General features: G+C 41.2%; 1 protein-coding gene across 1 annotated transcript in view; it reads right to left on the reverse strand.

Moving 5' to 3' along the window:
* The window catches only part of MYOM1 (myomesin 1), a 75,339-nt gene that overhangs the window by 16,216 nt on the left and 40,736 nt on the right, over positions 1-18,387 (reverse strand). Inside the window, exons 19-32 of the mRNA XM_075142046.1 lie at positions 17,885-18,011; positions 16,956-17,140; positions 15,784-15,898; positions 11,284-11,440; positions 10,248-10,354; positions 10,082-10,126; positions 6,153-6,289; positions 5,131-5,275; positions 4,444-4,503; positions 4,115-4,182; positions 3,431-3,544; positions 2,703-2,790; positions 1,911-1,949; positions 1,712-1,817 (exon numbers count right to left, since the gene is read on the reverse strand). Of these exons, the coding sequence (XP_074998147.1) occupies positions 1,712-1,817; positions 1,911-1,949; positions 2,703-2,790; positions 3,431-3,544; positions 4,115-4,182; positions 4,444-4,503; positions 5,131-5,275; positions 6,153-6,289; positions 10,082-10,126; positions 10,248-10,354; positions 11,284-11,440; positions 15,784-15,898; positions 16,956-17,140; positions 17,885-18,011 (1,493 nt within the window). The remainder of the gene's footprint in view (positions 1-1,711; positions 1,818-1,910; positions 1,950-2,702; positions 2,791-3,430; positions 3,545-4,114; positions 4,183-4,443; positions 4,504-5,130; positions 5,276-6,152; positions 6,290-10,081; positions 10,127-10,247; positions 10,355-11,283; positions 11,441-15,783; positions 15,899-16,955; positions 17,141-17,884; positions 18,012-18,387) is intronic.

An 18,387-nucleotide genomic window follows, 5' to 3' on the forward strand; every position in this document is an offset into this window, starting at 1 on the left:
AACGATTTCCAAGGTGCTATGGTGCTATGCCACCATATTTTGAAACTTTTGAAGTCAAATTCTTATTCAAGCTGTGGGCCAATGGGGCAGAATTGACATGACAGTCTTTCTCTGTTCAAGGTGTAGCTCTCCTCAAAGCCTGCAGCAAGGTTATGCATCTTAGTCTATGACCCGAGCCACAGAAAGTTACACAAATTTAAACCCCAAATCTCTGAAGGGTAACCCATGCATCCTCAAATGTTCATGTTGTCTTCTTATCATCGGTTTACTTCTGCCTGGGCAAAACAAAACTATATAGGGCTGTACCTACAAAACCCCCCACTTTTGTCACAAATGGTGTTTGCCTAGTTGGAATGTTTTCTGATGCTCTGCTATGTTTTGGCGTTTACAATTAAACATATTTTGACATAAATATATCTTCTTCCACAAAAAATACCAATTTCTCAGCTTCCTAGCTAAGCAGTTAATTGCCCTGGATGAGGCAAAAGACACTAGTCAAATAAGCTACTCATTTTCTTTTTATCTTTAAACTGGTAACTTCGAATATACTAGAGGGTCAAAGAACATTTTTACTAGATTAATTTGATGTGCTTCAAGATTAAATTAGTTTCTAAAAATTAAATAGAGAAGAGAGAGAGGGAAAGAGTTGAGAGAGAGAGAGAAATCCAGGGTACTTCATATTCACTTCCAGTTTTGAAATGCTTAGGATTCCTGGCGATACCAAGTCAAAAACGGTGCCAAGAAGCAGGAAAACCTCAAACTGCTTTCATTTCTCTGACAGCGTTGCTGGTTAGCATCAGTGTCAATAATTACAGCCAGACTGCTGCAGCACATCCTGCGTATACTGTGCCTCATTTACATGAGTTTTATTGAGAGATCAGTAATTCAGATTCCATCCTAAAGACTAACTACTACCACGTCCACAGGAAGTGAAGCAGCAAGAATAGTAATAATAGATTTTAAGCGATTCAAATACGTTACTACTATTAAATCAAATCTAAGTTGTTTACTTCTGTGGGTTTTCCAGTGCATGCTGTTTGCGCTCACTGAGGATTCAAAGATGTCCCATGGATTTGGATATACAACTCCCATTAATTTTACTGGGAGCTGGGCATTCAAATTCTTTTAAAAAATCTCAGTTCTTCTGTTTGGCTTGGTTAGGTTCGTAGCACTCACAGGAGGGGCTATCTGGATTTTACTGCCCCGGGCACATGCCGAAACTTGCTTTGCCTCCTAAACATGAACCCATGCGTTAAGAGGACGTGCCCGCTTGTCCCAGTTCCTGTGAACGGCGGCTTCTAGACAAGCAGACCTCCAGGCTAGGTATCTCGGAACCCGTGGTGCTGGCCTCTTTTAAACCTTGTCAGTCTCTCAGCTTATATTTGCATCACTCCTTAAAACTGATTCAGGGAAAGATGCAGGTCCCATCCAGGAGGTGGGAAGCGCTCTGAAGCAGCACGGCCCTGACAGCATCCCATGGCATGGGACTATCTGTCTCACGAGGGAAACGACAGGAGGACCCTGCACCACCAACATCTGACTCTTGTACTGGTTTCACATGGGTGTAATTCACTGAAACTAACTCATATGAGGGAAGGACTCATGAGAGATGAGAAGAAACCTGGGCTTTGTCTCTCTCATACATCCAGGTTCTTTCTGTGTCTATGAAAACAAAATCACACTGATTTTTGCAAAGCTTTTGCATACTTACTTGTGCACCCAGCCTACTCTCAGATCTTCCACATAATAATTAACATAGGAGTACAGTCTGATACCCTCAGCTGTGCTCTGGATTTTCAGGTCTGTCGCAGATAAAGCTGAAAGAAGAGCACATGGTTTTATGCAGCCATGCAGCCATTCATTGAGTGTCACAATGAGTCATTCATTTGAGAAGAGAATTAAGTGCTTACCAATCCTTCTGCATACTTCATTCATCAGATCTGCAAAAGCTGTGGAAATAAAAGCCAGAGACTAAGGCTCTGTGTCTGCAGCTCAAGCACAGTCAATAATAGGACAAGTACTGGCTCTGAAATGTTCTCCCCAGTAGGTTTGAAAAAGAAATCGGACCTACCTTATAAAGCATATTAGAAATCTAAGTAATGCAGAAATATAGCCTGTTATTCCACGATTTCCAGACATTATTTAACAGCAGCCCTGATGAATACTGCTGCAGCTGAACAAAACTGTATTATCTTTTTTTTTTTTTCATAAATGACACTATTCTGTTGGAATGCTAACCCATCTATATACATTCTAATGGATAGGTTTTTCTCCAGTTGCTTGGAAACATAAGGAATTTTAAAAATATAGTAATCACAATGAGTGGAAAGGCCCCTAAATAAATGAATGGCAAAATACAATAAGAATGTGAAATCTTTTAAAATTATCTAGTTGTATAATTTCTTTCTATACTCGTAGACTTACACTGCTGATGGCCCCCTGAAGAAACCTGTTATCATTTTGCTTAGCATTAGTCATCGTATTCTCCCAAAATTATACAGAATCCAGATTCAAAAGCTGTATTCAAATATTATTTGAACTGAAAAATCTCAGTTTTTCTAATGAGATGATCTTATACACAGGAGGAACAAAGCCACAGGAAGGTGACACATGCAGTTGCCTGTATTACCCCGAACCCCCATGCAGGCGAGCAGTCAGGCTGTAGCTGGTGCGGCTGACAGCACGCAGAAAGTGGCTCTGACCTGTGTCCTTAAGCTTTAGCTCACTGGAGTCCTTTCCTCTGTCGTCCTTCAGTATGACTTCGTAAGTGCCAGCATCTTTCTTAGAAAACTGCAATATTGTAACAGTAAAACTGTTCAGAATAATTACTATAGAAAAATTTAGATTTTACTCCTGAACCCAGCTGACACCCCGGCCCCATCCCCAGGGAGGTGCTCGATGCCTGGGGCTGGGGCTGCCCCGGTGCCCCCGGCTGCCCTGCTCCTGGCTGGGGGGTCCTGGCCTGCAGCCGTGGGGGAGCCCCCGGCCCGAGGGGGCCCTGACACTTCTTCCCTTCCTCAGCCAAAGAACCAAGAGCAAAGAGACGAAGGTCACACCCCCAGCCTGCAGCAAGGCTGGGTACCGACCAGACCTCTCTGGTGGCTCCGAGAGGGTGGTCCTCTGAAAGCCTGAGTGGCAAGCGCTTCCCGAATGCCATTCGCAATGTAAATGTGGTCTCATTCTGTTGTTAAACTGACATGCAAAGGAAGTGACAAGCTTATTATCTCTTCTGTCATCATTTCCTGAATATCTGAACGAGCAGTTATAGACATTTGCTTTAGCTAAAACACAGATGCCTTGCAAGTTTTTCCATTTTTAAAACTCACTTCCTTTTTTTAGTTGTTCTTTTGAAATATCAGATTAGATCGTATCTTTCACCTGAATTTGTAACACTAACTTCAGCTGAGGACTAACAAGGACAGTCACTCACCTCTGATATCAGCAGAGTACACACGCCGTCTTTAAAGTCATGTTCTTCATCTACCATTATCTCCCTGTCATCTTTGTACCATACAATGTGCGTTTCCTTCTTAATATTAGCCACCTAAGATGGATGAAAACCACATGGTAATTATTCTGTTCATCTGAGCAGGGGAACTTAGTGTCGCATGGTTTGCCTTCAAGTCTCTCGTAGAAGAACAGCAAGCTTTACAGTGATCACAGTGAGTTGTTGCAGGCCTCCATTTTAAAATGAGGGATGCAAGAGGGAAAACAGCAGGGATGAAAAGAGAGAGAAAACGAGTGCCAACAGCTTCAAGGAGCCCAGGACATCAGTGGGTCCTGCCCAGGGGATTTCTACGTACATAAACTGGGCAAAAATGAGAAAGTCCCAGGATTCACAAAGACTTGTCATTCCTATTCAGGTGCTTTTTCCTGGGTGGGCGGCTGACAGACCTGAAGGAAAAGGTTCAAGCTATTTTCCAAGGTATTTTGTTACACGCAATGAGCAGTCGCCCAGCACGATTAGCCTTCAGAGGTTCTGCTGCTATCCAATACACAGTTGGGAGGACACAAGGAAAGGGCATGTCTTTAGTCCCTTCCCACCCTCACCGTCTAAGTAGTGGTAGGTCCAAGTGCTTTGAACGGTGTACTCCATGTTTTCCTTGCCCCTTACCTTACATTTCAACATCACGTTACAGTCGTCGGTAACTTCCCATCCCAGTTTATCCACAAAATGAGGACCTGTTTAAAATTACAGATATATTTTTAAGGATCACATCAATTGTATTCATGATACAAAACCAAGGACAAATGTGTTTTTCTTGACAAGAATACTGTAATATTTTAATGTGGTTTGATTTTTCCTTTTTCTCCTTCAGAAGGTAAGCAACCATCCGAACAACCAAAAACATCTATTTCAAATTAACATATATAAATATAAACAAACTCTTATACTTAACAAACTAACGCATATGTGATTCTTATAAATATCCATATTATCACCTTGTTTCCTGTGCCACTCTTTTCTCTGGAAATCTGCTTCATCCTGCAGCTTCTTGAATACTAGGAATTAAAACCAGCAAGAAATATGAAGGTTAAACATCATGTGCCATTTGTACGGTACTGAATATCACTCTAACAGGTAGGTGCAACTCTGTCCCTTGGAGGTCAATGAGAATCCTGCCATAGGGTCAGGTTTTCACTGGATATTTCAAAGTGTCAGAAGCTGATTATGGCTAACCCAACTTTCCTAGCTGCTTGCAGTCATCAGGATTTTAATGTGTCATGTCTGATGAAGCATAATCCCCAGTCATACAGCTACTTTCCGCTCTCGGTAGGAAGGCAAAGGAGCGGCAGCAGAGTCAGCAAGCCGCTCGAGCTCTAAGAGGTGCAGCTATTTGTTCCCTCCTGAATGGGCTTTTTACAGAGGAAATTTTTATTCCATCCATAGAAGAGTAAACCATGACAAGCTGCAGTATTTTACATTTCTATAACAGTTCCCCTTCCTCCCAGCACTTTAAAAATATCAGTTCACACACATGCCCTGTCCTATATGAGGCAGCCAAGCACTGTGACATGAAAAACCACTGGAACATCTATTGGTACTGAGAACAGTGGAAAGTGAAGATGACAACTGAGGTAGCCTCGGTATAATTTTTCCTGCCTACTGTGTCATATAGATTAGCTTACCATCGCCAATGAGGACAAGGCTGGATTGATTGGTTGCTTTTCCATCCTGCAGTTGGAAAGTGTAAGTCCCTTCATCCTTGTCCTCAAGTTTATCCATAATCATTTCAACAAGGCCGGTCTTCTGGTCCACCTTCATTTTGTATTTCTTCAGGAATGGAAAGTAAAACAACAGTTAATGGACGTCAGAGTCAGAAAATATTTGTCAAACATTATATGGTATCTTTAGGTGAAATTTTGTTTTCTTTATTCAGATTTCCGCTACCTCTATCTCCAGCTCTAAACATAAAATCAAATAAATAAGAAATCTGTTAAAGGTGAAGCCTATTTACTGATGCTATACAAACATGTGACATTCCTGTTGTATGGTGACTGCTGTGTTCTTTTCAGTTAGAAAGGTTTAGATTTGCATCTCTTCAGAATAACACTTTATTTGAGGATGATTATATTTTTATAAGCTTTTGTATAGAATGCTCCATCTCTGCCTTCTACCTGATATCAGTGTTGCAACAAAAGCATGCCATGTCATGTCTTTGTAAGTAACAAGTTCTGCTGCTGGAAACAACCACTTGGGAATTTTTCCTTGGTGTAATAAATTCCTCCAAACAGCCGAGGGGGGTGAGAACCGAGCACGAGGGTATGCTGGGGCCATAGATGAAGGACATAGATAGATAAGATGAATCTGGGCTACTGCAGTGACTCCTTGAAGACCACAGTAGTTGCTTACCTGGGACTACCTTATTGCAGGAACTCCTGTGGTCCCCACTAGTTAACAGAAGACGTGGTACTCACAAAGGTGGCAGGAAGTCATTTAACTCCACTTTATAAACTGCATCCAGTAAAATTCAGCTGCAGCTCAGAACTACGGACAAAATCTTTCTAATGATGCTTTCAATGACCTATGTTATTTCTCATGAAAACGCATTAGTGTAGAACACTAGTTGGAAGTATATTGGAGACAGAGACATTAATACTCATTGATACTCATAAAAATGCAAACATATGTAAGCAATGAAAAGGCTTACCTCGCCATTGAAAATCTCTTTATCATTAAATACAAAGTTGGCCTTTGCATTGCCAGACAGTTTTTCAGCTTGCAACCAGAATCTCACTTCTCCTTTTTCCAAAATTTCCACTGCCAACTCAGAGGCAAGTGGGACAGCTATAAAGAAGAAAAAAAAGAATGAAGCATATACTTTGCCTGTGCCCCAACAACTATTTTCTTCTGTAATGAGAAAGCCACTTCTTCCTTGCATACTCGGATACTGTTTGCAAGGTAACTAGCTTACGATAGCTCTTCATATAGTCAGAATGCCTCTCCACCCTCATATACATAGGATGACAGACAAGATTTAATATTTTGCTCCTTCAATCACTAGGTCTGTACAGACTGGAAGTGTTCAGGGTTGAGTTATTCCGGTGACCTTCCATTCTAATACAAGGCTAAATCTATTTCGAAGGTAGACTGCAAGTATCTCTGCAGCATGATGTGAGTCTGCATGGCACAGACCCATGTTTAATGAATCGCTTAACAATGTTAATGTAAGACAGTGAATTGACTCAGCGGAAAAAAACCACCAAAAAACCCCAAGCACGAAGCCAGATTAGAAAGTTAACTCCTGAGCTGCAGGTTGGGAGATTTTTGTAAGCACTCTGATCCTTTGCTGGGTGGAACCTCCATCTCTCAGAATTCACTAAGTACCACAACACACCCTCAATCTCTCCAGTACATTTTGTTTACATATAAATAATGGAAATCCCCTGCATATAGACCAATTCCTTGTGTTAGCGGGAAAAAAATCATGTAAAAGAATACCGCAGGTAATTTTAGTCTTTTTTTTTTTTTTTCCATTTTTCCTTGTTCTTTTTAGTGAAAGTCCTCAGCTTGATTTCACTTTAACTTTTTGTTAAGATATCTTAATCATCAACATTAAACATGAGCATTTAGACTCTGATATTGGGGCATATTGTTCATTTTATTCGTTTCCATCATTTTTAGCTGTCTTAGTGGATGCTCAAATTTTCAACAAAATCATTCTCTAGGGAGTACGTATGCTGTACGTGAACTGTACCCCAATCCCCACTTTCACAGCAGTGTAAAGTCTGCATTGCAAGACTGTAATATGGACCAGCTGAGGACAGTGTACAAACACATTGCAAAATGCTTGATGATGTAGTTTGGTGATAGTGTAAAGATACACCTCCTCCCAGACAAATCACACGACAGGGTTGTTTTTCCCTTCCAGCTGAAAATTTTCTATTCTATCCTGTCCTGTCCTGTCCTGTCCTATCCTATCCTATCCTATCCTATCCAACTTCATGTATGCAAAGGCCCAGCTACAGCAGGAGAGGACTGGGACTGAGGTAGCGTCTAATTTCTCTCATCTTTCTATTTGCACCGTCTTAAATGACTGGGGTGCCTTCTGGAGCAAAGCTGCCATCCCACCCCACTGCCCAACAAAGTTAGGGGGGTGAGAACGCCCCGCATCATCCCTTCCCACGCTCACCCCTTCCCCGCACCTACACCCTCCCGCACCCGCATGTATGCTTTTGGTGCCTGAGTGGCACAGGACCTGTCTCTAGTGAAAATAAGGCTTCTGGGAGGTGAGGCAATAGTCACAGGAAAAAAAGAGAATTATGAAAAAGGCACAGGCTTAATCAGAGAGAGGAAGATAGTTAAAAAGGAGCCTGGATGGACAGCGTTACCAGGAGGGAGCAGGGCAAAGAACAACCCCACAGGAGCGTGCCCCAGCAGTGCACATGTGCGTGAAGCTTCCTCACCCAGTGCATCACTTTGCTTGTAAGAAACAAAAGGAATCTCACGTCTTGCATAATTTCTCAAAACAAGGCGACTGAAATGCTACAGAGGAGCCAGCAGAAGCAAGAGGGAGAGGGTGTGAATAGACATCAGGCTGCACTGCCTTTGTCTCGCTGTCAGCTCTATGGCAATTTTAAACCCCCACTTGATTTGCATGCAATTAACTATGAATATCTTAGTCTAACATGGAAGAGAGGAAAGTATCTCAGAAGCTGTTAAATAAAGGGCTGAAAGGATGCAAAAGGATTCTTTTTTGGGAAAAAGCCGTTCACTCCCCAGCCCGAAGGAACTGGACGAATCTGCATTACAGTCCTCCACGAGCAAAAGTCTTATTTTAAAATATTTCCGTAACACCAACTGACAGCTACTTTAGGCATTTTCCAGCCATCGTGCTTACAAGGTTTTACATCCTATTTGTAGAGGATCACAAATTACCACGAGCGCTTGACAGGGAGTCCTCGGGCAGCTGCTAAATTGAAGAGCTGGAACGATTTTTTTTTACTAGGCACCAATACACTATCGCGCCCATACGTAGTTGCATTCTGTAAGGCTGCATTATTCAAGCAACCCATTTTTCCCACGGAGTTATTGGCTGCAGATGTTTCTAAGCAGAAGTTACAATCAAATGCAGTTCAGAAATACGAACAAAGCAACACGCAGGAGCTTATTTTGAATCAGAAATACCTAGCAACTAGAATGGAACAGAATAATTATTTTTTGTAGAGAATTTGAGTAATCCTCAAACAGATTATCAGGAGATATGACTAAAGTTTCATGTTGATCCATAGGAGCTCATTATTATTTTTCTAGCCTCATAGCCATAGCCAGATGTATTTTAACCCCTATTTGTAATGGTTTTTTTGTAGCGTCCACAGGGCCTAGCGTGGCCGAAGCAAGTAAGGCAGTTTCCTCCTTGAGGATTCGTTCTGCAGTGATCTCCCTTTTTGCCTGTGCCTCCTGGAAGCTCACGCACAGCTAGAAGCGTACAGTTACCTAACATGATGCAAAAAAGACGACACAGTCTGTGTCCTGAAAAGCTTGTTTTGTGACATTAGTTATGAACACAGAGAGTGGAAAAGCACTCAGAAGAGAAGGGTCGGGGCAAGTAAGGACGTGCGACAACAGTAAGGTTTTGCGATGACTAACTTTCAGCGTGAAGATACAATTAGGAGCAAACAACTGGGAGGAGCAGGAGTAAACAAGGGGATGCTTGTGCTGTCATTAAGCTGTCAAAAGGTGATACAATATGTTGAGAAGAGTAGAGCTGATATGGAAAAACACAGAAGGAAATGACAAAGAGAGATGATGTGGGCAAAAAGACAGGCCATTTCTGCGGCCAAGCTTTGACTGGGCTGAGAGGCGCGATGTGGGCTGAGTTGGCAGAGGTGCCAGCAGTGCATGCACAAAGCTGAGGATGTTAAACCATAGGCAAGAGTTTTAGTGCCTGGAACGAAGAAGAAGAGAATGTAGTGGGAGAAGATGAGACAAGGTTTAGGTCTCATCTTGTTGTGTATAATAGGATTCATTATACAATCCAATTTATTATTTTTTTCAATATTGAAGTTACATTCCAATGAAAATAACCAAGCTGTGCTACTACCAGGATATCACAAAGGTATGGAGGTCTGTGGAGCTGACAAAAATACCATCCCAAGCAGAAGGATGTTCATATTGTCAAGTGTTACAGGAAAGAGGGAGGGGATGAATTTCAGCAGGAAAATTCTGTATACACAGATCATTACTGAATTTATTACAGTTGCCTGCTTTGTTAGCCTTAAATTTAACTTATGCTAAATTCAGTTGGAGTAAAGTTAGAAAATTTTTCAACTTGAGGTTTTCAAATCAGGTTAGGTATGCTGAGTAAGTATAAAAGGCTGTTCCGCAGAAGAAACAAAGCCAATGGGATATTTATTTTCCAACTGTTATGTAGACTTATGCCTAGACCAGTAGCCTGCAACAGATCAGGAAGAACATCAGTAATACACAAATGCACCAAAGAAAGAAAGAGGAAAAAAAAAGGAATCTTAGCTTTTCAGTTCAAAATCACTTTCACTTGAAATTACTTCCCTAGCTGATGGTGGCAGGAGCTTTGTGATACCCCACTGCATGCAAAACAGACATGTTTGATTCACTTACTTGGGAATTTGCGTTCATGGCTCAGAGCAAGTAGGCGTTTCATTTCTGCAAAAGAAGTAAAAGAAATAATAGAGGGTGTGCATGCCTTATGGATCGGAGAGACACAGCAGCAGGGAAAAACAGCTGTGAAAGCAAAACAGGCATGCTTAATAGACATTGTGTCTACCTTCCTCATCAATTGTATGGCTTGACGAAACTCCATCAGTGTCTGTAACAACACAAGAGTAAATTCCCAAATCATCTTCTCCAAGATCCTTAAAGGTAGCTTTTGACCTTTAGGAAACAAAAAGCATTTTGATAAAAAGATGAGATCAGTCTGAACGAAACCTCTCTTTTAAGTCTAGAACACCAGATAAAAATAGTCTTATATTAGCTTTTGCTTTGACTGAACGGGCAAATGCAGGGCTCTGGCCAGTATAAACCAGGGTAGGTCCTACCATGTGTGGTACAAATGGAGATGGCACAACTCTCAGATAGTGCCTAAAGTACTGGAGATAGCTAGTTTAACCTAGCTCAAGCATGCTTAAAAACATGTTGTCAAGTCTTTGATGAGTGTGAAAGGATACTGTAAGTACAGTGTGATTCAATTTTCACACCCAATACCAAGAGTGTGGTGAGCCACCATTTCTTCCTGTATGGTTTCTGTAACTAGAAGAGCATATAGGTACTTCATAGACTGAACCTGTGCATTTGCCATTTCTCCCTCTCTCTTAAAAGCCTGAAGAAACAGGGTAGGCTTGTAGAGCATTACAGAAGTTACCAAATCAGGCCGTGGTGACGCCGTCAGAAGAAAGTCCTGCTTACTCCAGCACCTCCAAAGATTGCAACAGTGTTACGTGGTAACAGCATTTTGCAAGCAGCTGGATAATTTTATCCTTTGGAGATTTAAAATAATAACAATAGGAATAATAATAATTTGCCTTGATTGACAGACTACAAGATGACAGAGCACAGATTTTCTCTCCCTATGCCCAAACATAACTCAATTGCCTAAACAGGAGGCCTGACTCATTCTGTGCGAGCTACAATTTCCAAGTGGTCTGCGTATGGACTTGCTGGAGAACAGCGTACTCATAAAGTAGCCTTACAGTAACAGAGGCAGATGTAACTCTTACTGAGGTCAGACATCGAAAAGGATGGATTTCTGCGACCAGCCTCGATCTCTAAAACACGAGAGTATTGCTACCCCCGAGGGTTCTTACTTTCCGCCTTTGGTGTCGATGTTCAGTCGAGAGTCATCCTCAATTGGTTCGTAATTCTTGGACCAAACAAACTTAGAGTTTGGAGACATCTGATCACATTCAAAGTTCAAGGAAATGACTCCGTTGTCATCTACATCAACCACCATTTCCTTGGTTCCTGAAAGACCCGAACAAGGCAATTCTACTTTCTCAGAGAAGCCAGCAAACAAATTTATATAGATATCATTCATCGGGTAGATTAAGCAGATTCTTGCCATTTTCTCAGTTGGCACATAGACTGCTGCAAACATTGGCACCCTCAGCCTTTGGTTCACAAGAACATTTCTTATTCTAATCCATAAAAATAAGGAACAGATTAAAGAGCATCATAAATCAACTGATTTATTTGAGCGAGTCTAAGCACACATGAGACTTACGATATTTGCTCTGGAAAAACCTGAAGGGAAAAAAAAAAGCAAGTCTCTAATTCCACTAAATGTTTGAAATATTGAATAGCAATATTTTCCATCGTAAGGGGTAGTCAGAGCTTTCGTTATGCAGCATGAATTTCTTATTCCCTAGTAAGATAAGAGCTCTAAAGGGAATACAGTGTGCAAATGCGGGTGTTTGAAGATGTGCAGGAGGCAGAAGAAGGAACAATCGAGTCGCCCCATCAGGACTCACTTGTGCAACTCAGGCACATTTTCAGTGACTCTGGCTTCACTCCGGGAGGTTGGTTTAATTGCTGTGCTTGGCATCCGGCCCTGCCGCCGTCTGCGGCATTAATCCCGGGCCCACAAAGGGAGTGAATATTTGCAATTAGCTGCTTAAGTCGCCCACCCTGTTTTGCCTGTACCTACAGTCCTTGAGCTGGATAAGGTGACCCAGTTTGTCCTTTAAAAGGCCCTGGGGGTGAATCCCAGATCAGAAACCCGAAGGCACTTCTATCCTGTCCTCTTGCACCCCGGTGAAGCTGAGGGAATTTCGTCTGGGGTTCAGGCAGCTCAGCCAACTCATCATCTGTGGCGTTAACTTTCATTTCAACAACTTGTCTGGGAACGTCAGGGAGAGCGTGTGCACTGAGAGGTGCTGGAGAACATCCAGCCTCCTTTTCCGAACAGCTCTGAGCTGGATCTTGCATCTGAATAGGGCACTCATGTTATATTACTTAGCCTAAGACAATTCTGGGCTGCCCAGAATGCTAATGACACAATTTCTTCACAAAGTATTGTCCCTTAAAGACAAAAGCCTTTTTCCTGACATTGAGATTAAATGCTTTATTTTCAGCATAATTCTTAATGAGCCTCAAGCATACAAGGAAATTTCTGTGTTTCATCATCCTAACACTATACATGTCCTTTCCAGCGCTGTGAGTAGCTCCTGTAATGACAATTTGTGTACACGCAGCTTGCTTAGTCTTTGTAATTTGCCATAACCATTTAATGAAAGATGAGATTAATATTCCCATTTTGGCACTGCTATATACCAGCCCTCGCAGTAATGAAGCACGTTAAGTATCAATGTATGATAAATGAAGTCTAAGGTCCACAAATATTTTACTAGGCAGCAGCAAATTTGCAAATTTTTTATAATTTAATTTATTATATGCAAATTCATCACTTGACATTTCATTAGTGTTTAGTTTCCTGTAGATCATTAGCACATGAATCTTTTGATGGCAGTTTATGCGATGTGCAAAGAATTACAGCCAGAAGGTTCATTTGAAGGACAGAATCTTTTATATTTGTTTTAAAGTATTCTCATTATGATAACAATGCATAGCATTTATTTCCAGAAGTGATGATGGCATTTGCCTCTAATATTTATATGAGTAAAAAAACCCATCTTTTTAAATTACTGACCAGAGGTCTCCACCTATCCTACAAAGTGGAACCAAGGAGGCTGCCATAGTAGTGGCAGTCTTAATTTCCAGCTTGATGGTTTCAACATATCATCCAGAGCTTCTCTTAAAGTCACCATAAGAAATAAAATACTTAGATGTCATATCAAGTCTGCATTTATCTGAGCATTTTATTGCATTGAAAGGAAAAAGGTAACATGAAGCAGACAGCTTCAAAATGAGTACTAGAGATAATGGCATCATTTTGAATACAGCTAGTCAGAAAAGTTGAGTGGGACAGGGTTTCATTAATTTCTGAGGTTAAAGCCCTTCCTAAGTGACTGATACAGGATCAGAATCTAATTTTGCTTTGCACCAAGATGCACAAGGACTAAGGGCAGCAATGGGTAAGAGTTGCAGTCTGCTCTTGGATTTCCCCTGCTTCCTGTAAGATCCCCACACGCTGAAGTGCTTTTGTCTAAAGACAAAGTTAAAGCCCAAAGGTGGCCTGGATTGGTATTTGTTTATGTGGGTGGGTTTTTTCATTTAATTTTAGAAGGTAACTGTAAAAATTAAATGTGGTTTTCAAACAAGAGTAGGTGGATGCAAAATATTGCATCATTATATTTACACATTTCACTGGATAAAGACAATTGGTACCATGCGTATTAAAGCAAATATTTTCATTCAGGGTATTATTTACTTATGTTCTTTGATTAGAAAGCTCAGTCGTCTGGCCATTTTACGCATTTGCCAAAAGCAACATTCCAGCAAGAATTGTCTAGAAAGACCTGACAATACTTTGTCTCCATCCAAGATGGTAATAAAGGCAGCATTCACTGGGCAACACCAAAACACTTGTGGTAATTTTTAAAAAATGGTATGATTGTTCTTGAGATTTGTGTGGTTTGAGTGAGAAAGGTGGAAGCCTGCCCAAGAGACTGCTTTCTGAAATAATTTTTTTAAATAAGCCTCTTGTTCTTTCTTAATACTTTTAAGAAGCTTAGTTTGGTGGATGCCGTATCTGCAGATCTCAACTCAAAATATGGGTCAACCAGATCTGTGCAAGTAAATAATTTTCAGCTTCCCTGAGATTTCACTGGGCCAAACCCTGATTTTCTTGTGATCCCTCAGACATCACACCTATGAACCCAAGCCTCACTTGCTAAAAGGCCATGATTCTGAGATGTACCTCATCCAGGTACCTCAGCAGAACCAAATGTTCTGCTCAAGTTCATATTGCCAGGTGGGCATGCGCCTCATTTGAGTGAACACTGAAAACGCTGTACAAATTTTTTTTTGTCATGATGATCATCTTTACAAGAGTTTACGTTTGCATTTTTTTTTAAAGTGTAATGGCGTGACCAATCCTTTATTTAGTACACTTGAAGATTGTTATCATAACAAGTTTTTATCAAAAGTCAAACAGATATTAACCCTCAAAGAAAATGGATTAGTAAAGCCAAAAGTTTAGTACTAATACTGGTTTGATTATCTTTTTAGAAGGGGTTCCTGTATATAAGCTTTTTTCAAGAACAAGTTTCTAAGTTTTGCCTTACTCCATTTGCAGGTGATGGAAATAGACCTAGTGCTTCAGTGGTTTGTAGATCTGAAATTATGAAAGATCCTCTCCCAAGCCCTTTTTAATCACACACATCCTTTTTTTGTCCTCATATCGCAATCTTACACCCTCTCAACTTACCATCTACTCCTTCCAGTCCCTTCTTCCCATCCTAGCCTCACTAGCAGTCGCCCCAGTCTTCCCACTCCAAGTTTTCCAGTTCTTTTACACCCCCAGCTTCAGACCTCCTTTTTCAGACCTTCTTGACTTACAGCCTTACTGAGAGCTAGCTCAAGGCTTCTTAGGATTTTTGCCAGTCATAAGGACCAGGCATTTCTGAGAGCTGGGCCAGTGCTGCTGCAGGAATAGGAGATGTAAAAATGGACTTGGGAGTCAGAAACAGGGAAAGGATCCTGGGGAAACGCTCCTGAGGCAGCCGGGGTGGGAATGGGAACTGATGATTGCCGGCAATGTCTGCTCAACACCTCACAGTCAATACCATCCGAAATAAACCCGGACTATTTCTCCAGGCAGGAGCAGCTATCAACCTGACTGTGTAGGCAGGTAGGCAGCTGTTTGCCCAGGTAGTCACCTCCTTTGCCTATGCCCCTGCACGGCTACTCGTGCTCCCTGTGTCCTGCCTGCCCGCTGCCTGCCCACTGCCTGCCTTCGTTCCTGCTCTTTTAGGGCTCTTAGAAACCTTCCCAAGTGGGATCAGATATGAGAGTCTGCGGTAGAGGAAGGGAACTTGTCAGAGGAAAAGAGGGTGTATGGTGGATCCAGGCTGGGTTGTACCCCTGTACCTTCTTACGTCGTGTTTTTGTTGAACTGATCTGAGTGGGCCCTCTGCTTATGCATTTTTCTATAGATATATGCAAATCTTTCAACTTTATTGTATTTTTATATTCCTGAACCTGTAGTTACGGTAAGAAAATCTGTTCTGACTTAAAATATACCAGACAAGAAAGTAAAAGATATGACCCCCAACTCATTTCCTGCTTAGTAAAAAAGTTTGACTTGAGAGGGGTCAGACTGTTCGCACGCAGCCTGTATGTAAACACATCGCACAAACAGGAACACGTTTAAGTATGCCAAAAAAGAGGAAGCATTTCTAACGAACCTGGTCGTGTTTCAGCAACAACAGGATCTGTGACATGTGATGGTTTCCCAACACCAGCCTGGTTTGTTGCCCGCACACGAAACACATAGCTCACACCTTCTTTTAGGCCACCTATCTGGAGGAAGCAAATATACATACATGCATGACGTGTTACAAAACACTGATTTTAATTTCACCCTTCTTACAATTGCAGTATGGATGCTTGACAATTATATTTCCTTTCTTTTTGTTTTTCTCCTTTTCCAGTTGACAAATATTTCTTCCTCGTGTTTTTTTTTTTTTTCAATTCCAGAATGACATGTCTGATCTGTTTCGCTTGCTCCTTCCTTGTATGCATAGCTAACATTTAGACAGCGTCATTACTGTCATTGATTTCTTTGCAAAAGGAGCATTGTTATTGGAACAGGATGTTTTTAACTCCTGTACATTGACCTCTGAAACAGCATAGTCTTTTACTGCAGGTAAATTCTGGCTTTTAAAAATGAAATCATCAGGGTAATAAGTGCCAGCCACACCTATTTAAAAACAAGAGGGCATTTAATTGTACAGATTTAATTGTAGTCACTTGAGGAATCAGACTGACATGATAACACCTGCAAATACTCCTTTAAAACATATATGAAAGGATCACACTTAAAAGTGAGTTGTCTTTCAAATATTCTGAAAAGCATACAAATAGCAAACCTACTTAAGACATATCTCTAGAATGGAGATACAGCTGATCCCTTATTTAGAAGTTATTCCACAAAATGCTGTAGCATAATAGTGAAAAAAGCTTGGGTTTAACTTGCCTTGAAATGTGAGGAGAGGGTACTTTATATTAGAAAGAATCACCTGCCACATTATCGCAACATCTATTTTTGTGCCATCTGCTTTTGTGTAGTCTATCTTGCCCTTTGAGCCAGAAAATGCTAGGGTTGCCTCCTGCGTTACAAGAATGGTATTTGGTTTCAGCGGTGCTTTCTTTTATTATAGGCTTGTTGTACCAGCTTGTCTTCTGAGTTACTGTCTTGTCTGACTATACAGGCATTACACATGTATATCCTCCGCACAACGTAAACTACTATGTATTTCATTAAATGGAACCATGATCAGCACAGGATCACGCTATCGAAGGCTAACTTCCTCAAGATTATACTGTTATACCAGTATTTGAATCTTAAGCTAGTTACCTTCAAGAATTTCTTTTGAAGTGGTTTCTCATTGACACTTTTCCAATGTTCCTCCTTTGCTTCAGTTTCCTTCATATCAACATAATAACCAGCTATGGGACTACGACCAGTATAAACTGGTTCCTTCCACAGTAAAACCAAAGAGTCCTTCCTAACTTCTGTGCATGTGACATCATGGGGTGGCCCTGAAAGGTAAGAGTAAAAGCTGGAGTTATGGTATCAAAATAAATCCCAAAGGGCTAGTGCATAAGATTTCAAAAACCAGAACCAGACACCATGTTGTACACCCAGAGCTGATATAACATGTGCAGCTCCTCTGTATCATATCTAGACCTGATATAATTACAACCCATGCCTATTAAAAAGACTAGCCAAAAAAACAATCCAATTTGTTGAGATTTGGTATCTTGATCAAATATTCATGAACAAACAAAAATGACAAATAGTCTCCAAACTCGGGGAAATAAGTTAATTATTAAGCTAATGTGCTGCTTCAAGGACTGCTCTAAAGTCCACTGAAGTCAATGGAGGTTGTTTTCATTCAACAAGTGTTAAAAGGCCAGCGATCTGGCCTTGAAGTGATACATTTAGACAAGGGTTACAGGACCTCATTCTTCTCTGCCTTGTACCTTAGGCAGGTATTTATGACTACCGTTTAAACTAGGAAGCAAAGTGGCAGACACAGTACAGAAACCAAGCAGGAAAGATAAAGAAAAGACAAGCTGCTTGTAAAATGCTACTGATCAAATGGGGATCGTTTAATGCCTCAGCGTAAATATACTAAATCAAAGTGATGGAGATTCAAGCCTGGGTATGAACTTCAGTGCCCATTGACTCCCCTGGAAACTGAAATCATTGAGAACTTAGATAATAGGCCACAGAGCACCCATAGGCTGTGAGTAACCTCCACCTCCCACTCAGGATCCTACCAGGTACAGCAATGGTCCATTCTTCACATTTGAAGGGCTGGCTGGGTAGGGAGGGTGTCCCAACCCCAGCCAGGTTAGCAGCAGCCACCTGGAACTGGTACACCATGTTTTCCTTCAGGTTTGCAATCTGCAGAATCAATAAGATGCTTATTAACTTTGGATTAAAGCTTTAGGAGAAAGTCACAATGACAATTATTTGACACATGAGCATGCTTTTAAGTGCCTGGAGAGATGAAAGCAATATTGACATCATACATAAGGTGATAACTATCTTGGCTTTTCCTCTAATCAATGGTGGAGCATACATGAATGGTCTTAACATGCTCAAATTGTAAACCCCTTTTCCTATTGATAGACACTTTGGTAGTCAGGGAGGGAGCAGGGTATGGCTCAACAATCATATTAATCTGTCTTGTGGTACAGAGCAAGTTCACTTAAGGCAAGAGTTGTCCTCACAGCAGGGTGAAACTCAGTCCTGGCATTGCTTTTCATTTGTAAAGCAG

This window comes from Calonectris borealis, chromosome 2 (assembly GCF_964195595.1).
Source record: "Calonectris borealis chromosome 2, bCalBor7.hap1.2, whole genome shotgun sequence".
Classification (NCBI taxonomy): domain Eukaryota; kingdom Metazoa; phylum Chordata; class Aves; order Procellariiformes; family Procellariidae; genus Calonectris; species Calonectris borealis.